Source organism: Osmerus mordax, chromosome 6, assembly GCF_038355195.1.
Source record: "Osmerus mordax isolate fOsmMor3 chromosome 6, fOsmMor3.pri, whole genome shotgun sequence".
NCBI classification, from domain to species: domain Eukaryota; kingdom Metazoa; phylum Chordata; class Actinopteri; order Osmeriformes; family Osmeridae; genus Osmerus; species Osmerus mordax.
Genome location: NC_090055.1, coordinates 8,304,980 through 8,316,314, shown reverse-complemented (window position 1 = coordinate 8,316,314; position 11,335 = coordinate 8,304,980). Strand labels below are relative to the sequence as shown.

The window sequence follows — 11,335 nt, the reverse complement described above, 5'->3', positions numbered from 1 at the left end:
CCGTCTCAGACGCGTCCTGTCTGTCTCTCAACCACTGCCTGTCTGTCTGTCTCTTAACCACTGCCTGTCTGTCTGTCTGTCTGTCTCTTAACCACTGCCTGTCTGTCTGTCTCTCAACCACTGCCTGTCTGTCTGTCTCTTAACCACTGCCTGTCTGTCTGTCTCTTAACCACTGCCTGTCTGTCTGTCTCTTAACCACTGCCTGTCTGTCTGTCTCTTAACCACTGCCTGTCTGTCTGTCTCTTAACCACTGCCTGTCTGTCTGTCTCTCAAACACTGCCTGTCTGTCTGTCTCATTTTATACATGACTGATTTGTTTTTTTATACAACAGTAACAACATGGAAATCATTAAAGCAGACCCCTCCCCAGCCCTTACGTTGCCATACACACACACATGCCACACCTGAACACAGAAAGAGAGAGAGAGAGAGAGAGAGAGAGAGAGAGAGAGAGAGAGAGAGTGAGGGAGAGAAACACAGAAAAAAAGAAAGGAAGAGAAAGAAAGAAAGAAAAAGAGAGAAAGACAGACATACGAAGTTGCTTGTGTCCTTAATGAGCCTGTTTCTGGTGTGTTCTTTGTTTGCTGCTCTTTAGTCAGAGAGAAGAGGTCGGTGGTGATCAGTCACCTTCACACACACACAAACGTGCGCACGCACACACCAGGGGCAGGCAGTGACAGCACATAGCTCTTCTAATCCAATGATTTGTGAAACCAGTATCTGTATTTAGTAGTCCCATTTAAAGGCATATTACAAGAGTGCTCCGTATGTGTGTGTGTGTTTGTGTGAGCAAGGTTTTATCTGGAGGGTCAACAGCAGTGTTTTCCCTCATTACAGGTGAAGCTGTGTGCAACCACAACTGTTTGTCCTGCTCTAATATGTTTGTGCACCGCAGCAGGAGCCTATAAACCTACATGAATACACACACACACACACACGCAGACAAACACACACACACACAGACAAACACACACACACACACGCAGACAAACACACACACACACACGCAGACAAACACACACACACACAGACAAACACACACACACACGCAGACAAACACACACACACACACACGCAGACAAACACACACACACACACACACAAACACACACACACGCAGACAAACACACACACACACACACACACACACGCAAACAAACACACATACGGGGCTTTTAGCTTCAGAAGAACAGCAACCTAGAAATGTCAGTAAGAAAAGAACTCTCCGACTCAAGCTTTACAAACAGAACAACAAATGACGACAAATGAGAAAACAGTAAGTGAAAACAAAATAACTGCATCCTGGCCAGGGATGTGACCCTTCAGTTAATCCCCATGTTCCATGTCGAACAGGCTTACAACAAAGCCCCCGGTCCTTGAGAACATGGGGGAACCCGGGGGGAAGTCACCAGGGGAACCAGGCGCACAGAACATCTGTTCCATTCCAGGACCAGAAAGCAGCCTAGGCTGTTGGTTATATTTAACACATGGGATATGTAGGATATTGTGGTTGGATGTGTGTGTGTCTGTGTGTGTGTTTTTAAAGGAACAACGTTTGCAACGGTTTCCTCATCTTTTCCATGTGGATGAGACGGCAGTCGAGAGTGGAGGAAGACCTAGACTCACCCCCCCCCCCTCACACACACACACACACACAGTGACTCACCCACAGATGTGGCACTTGTACTCTCTCATGCCCAGGTGTCTCTTGACGTGGTTGCGGGCGTCGCCCAGTTGAGCGGTCGCAAAGTTGCAGATCTTGCACTTGAACGGCTTCGACCCTGCAGAACGAGCCAAGAAGATTGGTTGATTTCATTAATTGGACTCAAGATGTGGCCACAATGTGCAATCACAGACACGCCTTCAAAACTGAAAAGGTTAACAGGGTCTCCAGCCGAGTGCAACGCAGCCTCAGAACCCAACACTTTATCACCACACTTCCCAGATCATGGAGTCTTTACATGTCACTCTCTCCGTGTCTCTCTCTCTCTCTCTCTCTCTCTCTCTCTCTCTCTTTCCCACTACCTCTCTCTCTCTCTCTCTCTCTCTCTCTCACCTTCTACCTGTTCCTCCTCTCTCTCAGGATGAGTAAATGGGATTTAAAAGGTCAGGGAGAATACGTACATCAATCCTGAGAGCACATCACTGCCTCGCTCCATCATCCCTCCTCTAACTACCCGGACTCCTAATCACTGTCATTAACACAGGGAGGGGAGGAGATGAGGAGAGGCGGAGAGAGGGGATGGGAGGGGGAGAGGAGAGATGAGAGGAGAAGAGAAGAGAGGAGAGAGGAGTGGATCCAAAAATGTTCATATTCTATAAGGTACGGAGTACACAAACTGTGCCATTCACACACACATACACAATCTAGAGTAGCGCTGAGCTACACACAGGCTCCAGGCCCCTGTGTGAGTCTCTCTTCTATAACAGGCAGCTTCAGTCACCTCCATGCCTCTTCTAGCCAGCCAGCCATATTTATTTCAGGGGCGGCCGCTGATTTGATGAAGCACTTTGTGTAGATTACTAATTTGTTCATACACGGTTCACTAACAGCCAGCTAGAAGCATGACATGTCGAATTTTAAACCGGTAACAAAGATTGAAAGGCTGGGCTGTGCTAACAAGGCCCACGGACTGTGTGTGAGTGTGTGTGTGTGTGTGTGTGTGTGAGTGTGTGGGAGGAGGGTCACACATGAGCAGCAGCAAGTCCCCGCCTCTTCGTTTCACCTCAACATACATGCATAACACACACACACACACACGCACAAACATACACACAGCTCAAACCTAAGGTGAGGGGAGAGACAAGTGCATGGGGACCATGCCTGGCCAGATGGCTGTGTGTGTGTGTGTGTGTGTATGTGTGTGTGTGTGTGTGAAAGCGGATGAGACATGGCAGAGAGAAGAGAGAAGTAACATATTATCATATTAATACTCCACCACTTCACTTAAACAGCTGAGCGCCTAACTGAAATGGACCATCAATGCAGTGTCATGTTAGATTAATACTGCCATCCACAGCGGGCGTGTGTGGCACAGCACTCACTGCCCTGATGAGACAGCCGATGACTAATTCATTTCCTGGAAGAAGGAAACCCCCTTCACAACCCCCCTCCTCCCTCCACCTCTCTGCTCCTCCATCCTTCCATCCCTCCAGCCCACTTCTGTATAACTCTACTCCTCTAGCCCTACACGTATCCGCCTTTCCATCTCAGTCCTTGAGTACCGATGTCAAGGCTGGGTGTCCAGAGTACAGAGAGGACATCCAGACTGGCCGATCTGAAGTCGACTGTGTGTCCGTCCTACAGGAGAAGCTCTCCTACTGAGAGATGACGTCAAGTCATCTCTCAAACATAACATAACAGGCTTGGCCCAACTGTAGCAGTTAAGTCTTACTCCTGCATGGTGTGTGTGTGTGGCTATTACTCTGCTCTTTGCAGCCCAGCCCTGCCCAGAGAAGGTCAGACAGCTCTCTCCAGTGAAAAAGTGACCAATTTAGCTCCAAATGCAAATCCAGTCGCATCCTCATTGGCAAAATGCAAGTGTGTGTGGGTTTTTTTTTTTTTTTTTCTACTGGGAGGACAAATTGACGAATCAGTTTGCGGGCCTCCCCCCACCATCTTCTGATTTCACTGATTAATCAAGTAAATAAAAACTTGGGCTTAATTAAAGAAGCCTGGACCTGCTTTCCCCCCCACCATCCTGACTCATGCGCACACACACACACACACACACACACACACACACAGGATAGATGACCACTCACCAAAGGTGAATTATTCAATGTAATGAGCAAACTTAGCTTTAATAATAACTAGCGTACGCTGTCAGGGGGGCCGAAGCTATGGCCGCCACATTCCTCCAGTCCACAGACGTGAATGAAGGAAACAGAGCAATCACATTACCCAGCCCTGGGATTCAGAAAAACACCTGAAAAACATGAGGCCATCGCTCAGCCGTGCCCTTGACTCGCACGGCCACATCCTTCTCAGGTGCCACGCGGCTCATCTTCCTAAGTACGGGCCTGTTTCTCAAGACGCCAGGCAGAGGAACGGCAGGAGCTAACGGGAGGAGCGTGGAGACGTGGGAGCGCGGGGCTCCGTGCTTTACGGTGGGGGCCGACTGGGCTTCCGAGGCCTGCTGTGGGGTCCGTGTAGCCCCCCGTCTACAGAACTCTTCTAACATCACCTGCCGGTCCCTCTGTCCTTCCAAGCTGTCCCCTCGTTGAAATAGCTACAGCAGCTGTCTCACCACACACGCACCCACAGACACACCCACACACACACACACACACACAGAGACACACCATGTACTCCAATTAAAGTCCCATTAAGGTTTGGGCTGAAAGGGTGATGGACCAGGGGAAGCGGAGAAGGGCATTTATTGATGGCGCCCTCACATCTCGTTCCTGCATTAAGTTGATTTTAAAAGCAATTAATACACATGGTCAGGGAAGAGTAATGGAGCGCCCTCCATCCTGAACCTGCCGGACACTCCCCCCTGTCCCAGACCTGGCGAGCCGAGCGCTGCTTAGCATTACAAATGACAAGATTTATCTTAATGGATTGAGGATAATCAGCTAGCCATGAAGGCTGACACGTACACACACGCAGTACGTACAAACACACACACACGGACACTAACACACACACAAGGGAAATTAAGAGCTTTGAATACGTCTGCATTGATTATTTTAAATTATTAGCCCACCTCTCGTTGGGCCTCCAATGCTTTTAGCCCTAGCTTAAACACGTTTACAGAGACTTATTGACTATAATTACAAGTGAGTCTTGGTAATGGACACATCAATTATGAGACGGCCACGTCTTTGACCAGGCGCTGCGCTGGGAATCCCAATCTGGGATCCATTAGCAGACCTGCTCTGTAGCTCAATCAGTCTGAGTTACCTTCCCCTGCGCTCTGCACTGACCTGGTGCTCAGACTACAACTACACTAGACACAGACTCAGGCCCTCGGTTCAGACCAGGAAAGTACCGCCACATACACCAGTGTGTGTGGCGCGTGTGAGTGTTTTAGAGACCATACCACCATACGTACCAGTGTGTCCAGTGTGTGGTGTGTGTGTGTGTTTTAGACCCCCCGAAAGCCGACCTCCCCCCCCCCATACGTACCGGTGTGCGTGCGGACGTGAGCGAGGAAGGCCATGGAGTTGCTGCTCTTGCACACCTTGCCGCAGTGCTTGCACACGCTACCCTGATTCTCCTCGCGCTCACGGTTGATCTGCTCCGTGTCCTCCAGGACGTACTTGTTGACCTCCCGCAGCAGCTCCTCGTGCTTCTCCTTGATGTGCCGGAACAGCTCCTGCTCCGTCTCGAAGGGGTCCGTGCACTTCACGCACTTGAAGCTGGCGCCCCCTTCAGGGAGCTCCTCGATGCTGTTCTGCTCAGGGATGGGGGGGGGGGGGGGGGAAGGCATGGACGTTAGGACACGTGGAATCAATGTCGTGAGAAGTAGTAAGGAACCTGACCCCATAGGTTTTATCACTGGTAAAATATACAAATCGTGAAATATCGATCGATCGATTTCCGGAGCCACGAGTAAAACGCGAGGTCGTTCCGTGGTGGTGTGGTGTGGTGTGGTCGTGGCCGGGACGTACCTGCTCGTTGCGGAGGTGAGCCCCGCTGGTCAGGTGCTGGTGCAGGTTGCTCTCGGTGTAGAAGGACTTCCCGCACAGCAGGCAGTGGAAGCGCTTCTCCCGGGACGGGTGCTTCATGGAGATGTGCACGTTGAGGCCGCTCAGCCCGTCCGCCAGGAAGCCGCAGTCCTCGCAGCGGATGCGGGGGTTGGGGGTCACGGCCCTCCTCCTTGCCCCGTTGGCCCCGCCCGGTAGGAGCCGGGACCTGCGGCCCCTCGGAGGGCCCCCCGCGGCCGCCCCCGCCAGGCCGCCGCCGGCCGCCTCGCCCTCGCTGGCGAGGCGCTCGTGCAGGGCACGTTGGTTCTCCGACAGGGACTTGATGGAGACGATGCAGGCGTCGAAGGGGACGGCCCTGACCAGCTGTTTGTCCGTCGACAAGACGTCGTCTTTGTCTTCGGAGGCGTCCATGTCTACGTCGGAGCAGGCGGCCTGGGCCTGGGCCTTTCGCTCAGCCTGGACCTGGCCTGGAGCCTCTGGCCCGCTCTGCTCCTGGGGCTGGTGGGGGCCTGTGTCTGGGGAAGGCTGGCTGACTGGAGCCTCTGCTGCCTCCTCCACAGACGCTCCCCCGCTCCCCTCAGGAGGCTCCACATCCTGCTGGATGGGCTCTGTGACATCATCCGTAGAAGTCCCGCCCTCAGACCCCACGCAGACCACCACGACATTGATCCCGTCTACCTCAGTCTCGCCCTCTTCTGCCATTCTGTCGGTCATCTCCTCGCTCGGGGTTCCTGGCCGGGAGGCGCTGGGGGATACATGCTCACTGGGTGTTTCTGTGGGCTGGGGTTGAGGCTGGGGCTCGGGCTCGGGTTGAGGCTGGGGCTGAGGCTGGGGCTGGTTGGAGGAGGGGGAAGAGTCCTCGACAAGAGTGGTGGTAGATGTGACCTCGTCAGGGTGGGGGTCGGGCTCGGGTGCCGCCTCGCCTTCCAGCGCCCCGGGCTCCTCCTGGGTCATGGCGCTCTTCTCCTGCTCCAGGTACATCTGGCTTTTCTGCTTGTGCTTGTCGGTGGAGGCGTGGCGGGACATCTCCCGGCACGTCACGGCGTAGTAGCTGCACGCCAGACACACAAACTCAAACTCCCGCGTGTGCTTCCTCTTCACGTGCAGGTCCAGGGACGGGATGGAGTGAGCCACAAAGTCGCAGTGAGGGCACGAGTTCACCGCGTCATATTTGCTCTTCTTCTTCCCTGGGACGGCGTTGTCCTCTCCGTCTCTCTCTCCCTCTTTCTCCCCTTCTACCTCTCCCTCGCCTTCTCTGGCTCCTCCATCCTCTCCTTCTCTGGCTCCTTTTCCCTCTCCTTCGCTGGCTCCTTTTCCCTCTCCTTCGCTGTCTCCTTTGCCCTCTCCTTCCCTGGCTCCTACTACCTCTCCTTCCCCGTCTCCTTTTCCCTCTCCTGTGCTCTGGCACCCCGACACAACGGTCAAGGTCTGGTCCTCGCCGCCGGCCTCCGCCACACGCTTTGTGTGCTTCTTGGTGACGCGGTGGCGGTCCATGTCGCCCCTGGTCACGCAGTTGTAGTTGCAGAGTCGGCAGGCGAAGCTGTACTGGTGGCTGTGTTTGCGCCGCACGTGCACGCTCAGGTTGGTGGCGTTGGACACGGCCAGGCCGCAGTAGCTACACGTGGTCGACGAGGTCAGCTTGGGCCGGCCCCTCCTCCTCTTGGGGGGCTTGCTGTCGTCCATGTTCTCCTCCACCTCCTCCAGGACGGCCTTGGCCGCCTCCACCGCCTCCTCGGCCTCCGCGTCCATCTCGGACAGAGCCGCCCCGCCGCCCGCCTCCTCTCCGGCCTCCGCTAGCGCCACGTCGTCCGTCAGCGCGCCCTCCCCGGCCTTGTCGCGGCTCACCCTCGCCACGCATTCCTCGGGGGGGGAAGTGGCAGCGGCGGGGTCCCTCTCCCGGACCTGCCGCTGGTGGCCCTCGGAGGCCAGGTGAGTGTCCATCCACTCGGGTGTGGCGCAGTAGTAGCGGCACAGCCGGCAGTGGAGGCGGTCCTCTGCAGGGTGCTTCAGCCGGGTGTGGCTCTCCAGGAGGGTGACGTTGCTGACCCGGAACTCACAGCTGCTGCACTGCAGCTGGAACCTGGAGCCCAGGGTGCGCTTGGAGCCCCGGGGCTGGGCCTGGACCTGTGTCAAGGTCTGAACTTGGGCCTGGGCCTGAGTCTGGGTCTGAGTTTGGATCTGTGTCAGGGCCTGGGTCTGGGTCTGGGGAGAGGCGGGTGTGGGAGTGAGGGTGGAGGTGGTCTTGGTGCTGCTGCTCTGGACCTCAGCCTGCTCGTCTTCGGTGATGTCTTCGTCCCCCGGGAGCCCAGCTGGGGGGCTGGTAACCTTGGCTGGGGAGTTCTCCTCCACTCTCTTCCTGTGCTTGTTACTGAGGCAGTGCTTCTCATAGTCACACTTGGCTGCGCAGGCATACCGGCAGAGCTGGCAGGAGTAGTCTTTCTCTTTGGTGTGGCGTCTCTTGATGTGCACCTCCAGACTGGGCCTGTCCTTGAACTCGTGGCCGCAGTAGGAGCAGCTGTGCGGGTGCTTGGGCTTGGGGGCCCGCTTGCTGAGCCTCCTCGGAAGGGTGGGGCTCTGGGGCTGCCGGGCTGGCTGGTCTTTGGCTACAGCGCTGTCCTCCGTCTCTGAACCTCCAGTCTCCATGTCTTGGTCCTCTGGAAGAGCAGGTTTGTCTGTTGTGGTCAACTCCCCTGTGGTGGACCCCGTCTCACCCGCCTGCTCCACCTCCACGGCGCCACTACGTAGGTCTAACCCTGATTCTGGACCTCTCCCCTGGCCACCTTCGTTGGACTGGGCCTCGTGGAGGTGGCCGTCCTCCGGGGCTGGGTCAGGAGGTGGTTCGGGTTTCTTAGCGGCAGTCTGGACGCCAGGGCGGCCGCCCCCTCTGCGAGAGTGCTTCCTCTTGGAGTGGATCTTCAGGGCTGTTGGGGTTTTGGCCACAAAGTCGCAGATGGGGCAGGTGCAGCCGTCGTCTGTCACCTTGGTGACAGCATCGCCACCTGGTCGGTCTGACTCCTCCCCCTCAGCACCCACTTCACTGTGACTTCCATCAGTGACCTCATCAGGCCTTGACCTCTTAGGTGCCGGGGGACCGGCAGTTTCGATTTCCTGTGTGTTTGTTTTTGCATCAGGACCCTTGTTGCCCGGGGCAACCTCTGTGTCAGACCGTAACTTTCTGTCCATGTTGTTTTACATGTGCAGATGTCAGCAGAAGTGACAAACTGTGTCAAATTTTCTGATCCTGCCAAACAAAACATACCATATCATAAACTAACATGTACAATAATAAACTTCAATACACACCCATTAAAATGACCACCTGTTAAAACAGGGTAAGGACGGGAATTACATAGAATATTGGAATGATCTGGGAGTAAAAAAAATGCAGTATATGAACAGCTATTTGTTGCCATCTAGTGCCTTTTAAGTGAAACTGTTTGTCATAAAAAATAGAAAATCTTGCCATAATCAGTGATGAAAATAGATAGGGAATGATTAAAGAACTGTCTATTGCAGCTTCTAGCTCATATTTCTTGACCATTAATTTTCTTCCCTCTCGGTTCTTTGACTGATTTTGTCATTAAGTAAATGTGTTCTCACATTTTTGTTCTCAAAACTTAATTCCCAAAGATTTCTGGATGGAGGCTTCAGTTGAAAATGTGGAGATGATTGCAAAGCACATCTACAGACTAATCTATCTCCATAACGATGCCAAAAGTTAATTCTCTGTAACACTGAACTTTGCACCAACTTGACCTTACTTAAAACTATTTTCCCCCTTGTAAAATTTTTATGGCTATCGTCCTTTTACTTTGGCAGACCCTAGGTCAATTGGATTTTATGTCTGGTCAAGCTTTAAAAGTAGTGGGTGATAATTTACAATCACCTTTCCAATTAAACAAATCTGTCCTCAAGATGTACTTGCTGCCTGCCACACTAAGAACTATGACCCGACCATCAATAAAACATATGAATATTTGTCAGATAATAATACATATTGATCAAACTATCCAACTACTGTTTTGAGGCACATCATTGTTACTTAAAAGTATGAGTAGGTCATATAAATTATATAGTTCTGAATTAACTATATAATTTGTTTCGTTCTGACATGATTGGTACCGTTGTGGAGTGCGTGATGCTAACGATTTGGAATGAGACGGACCCTCCTTGGTGGGTTAACTACATAGGTGCATGGGACTGGGAGTGGAAGGGAGACAGGCAATATAAGAGCTAAATGTTGTTATATTATGACGGTTAGTCGTCTTTGACGTTAGCTAGTGGTATGTTTATTTGCTTTTCGCAATGTATGCTTCATGTTTTGGCTACTGGCAATGTTTTGGGGGCTATCTCGTTGTTTATGATCATGGACCTATGCACTTTTTGTAAAGCTATTTTTTGTAAGTTGCTTTGGATAAAAGCGTCTGATAAATGAATAAATGTTTCATGTTTCATTAGAATTCCAACCGATTTGCTGAAATATTACAAATTGGAGTAAATTAGAAAAGAAGCCAACAACATTGGCTTAACAACTAGTAGTTTGGCAAGCTGAAAGGCTGGGCTAGGTAGGAGCGGGCTTTGCAGGCTAGTTAGCCTACAAGCTAGTATCCGGAAAGACAGCAAAAGATAGTCTGTATATGGCAAGACAGACAAACCAGATATGGTGAAATTGTTTTCATTGGCATATTAGCTTGCTATAATCCATAGCTGTCGTGTGCATATCGTGATAACCAATCAATTGTTTACGTAGTTTGCTAGCTGGAGAACTTTCTGAAATATTCACGTCCGGTTAGCTCACTAGCGGATAGCTTTTCAAACGCGTTTTCTGCATGGATTTAGCTAGCTACATACGAACGTGCTGCTTCGCTTCACTTGAGTCGACCCAATAATTTAAAGGTATTTTTTCAATTGCCCTATCAGAGTAAAGCAGAGGCGGGACTTCTTTGCTCTTAGGCTCAGAAAACGACGGCAGCACAGAGGCCCAAAAAGGCCTCTAATAGCGACCTTAAGACACTTATACATAGAGAACAAACAACATACGCAACTACGTTACAAATATCCCCAATGTCGTGATAAATATAGACCACTATTTAATTACTTAATGTGGCAATGTGTTGAGGTCTTACCTGCAAATATGGAAGTATTTCCAATGTCTGCGCTTTTTGCTCTTGGTCACAAATGGCGTACCGTAGCATGTACTGCACGTCACTCTACCGAATTAAGGCGGGCTTTGGATCAGCTGAAGATAGATCAGCTGACTGCTCTCATGAGAGCGTACAGTTGCGGCAAGTACTAGGTGGTCAACAGTTTTGTAAGCAATCCAAAATCATTGACGATGTTAATGTCGAACATTCATGTTTCAGTGATCCCAATGTAACTGATGTGGGAGGCACAGTGGTATTTCTCTGTATGAACGGTCACTGTTTGCGTTCAAATATTATATTGAATATGAATTAGCTGATCTTCTTTATAGGAGCGCTGTAGGCTCTAAATAGGTCTTACTGATGCACTCGGAAAATAACTAGGCCAATACTGTAGACTATATTTGTAAAATAGGCGTACTTAGCCTACCCCAGCCCTTTCTCCTTCATCTAGGCTGTGTACCAAATGAAGACACTTTTAAATTACGACGCAGCTTTCCCTTCTGAATGTGCAGTAGTTTAGCTTAGCTTGCATATGCAAG

The 11,335-nt window shown here is 51.6% G+C and overlaps 1 protein-coding gene across 1 annotated transcript; it reads right to left on the bottom strand.

Moving 5' to 3' along the window:
* Positions 1-1,662: 1,662 nt before the first annotated feature.
* Positions 1,663-10,861, bottom strand: znf407 (zinc finger protein 407). Its single transcript, XM_067237415.1, has 4 exons — positions 10,779-10,861; positions 5,617-8,893; positions 5,132-5,399; positions 1,663-1,781 (listed from the first exon to the last, which is right to left on the bottom strand). The coding sequence occupies exons 2-4, from the start codon at positions 8,833-8,835 to the stop codon at positions 1,663-1,665; spliced, it is 3,606 nt and encodes a 1,201-aa protein (XP_067093516.1). The 5' UTR covers positions 8,836-8,893; positions 10,779-10,861.
* Positions 10,862-11,335: the final 474 nt, after the last annotated feature.

What these genes read in the sequence shown, in the direction of transcription:
- znf407 (XM_067237415.1), bottom strand. Translation starts at nt 8,835, where the DNA reads ATGGACAGAAAGTTACGGTCTGACACAGAGGTTGCCCCGGGCAACAAG. An exon ending in CTCACCTCCGCAACGAGCAG is followed by an intron (nt 5,400 to 5,616) that starts GTACGTCCCGGC and finishes ATCCCTGAGCAG; the next exon opens with AACAGCATCGAGGAGCTCCC. An exon ending in TCACGTCCGCACGCACACCG is followed by an intron (nt 1,782 to 5,131) that starts GTACGTATGGGG and finishes CTCGTTCTGCAG; the next exon opens with GGTCGAAGCCGTTCAAGTGC.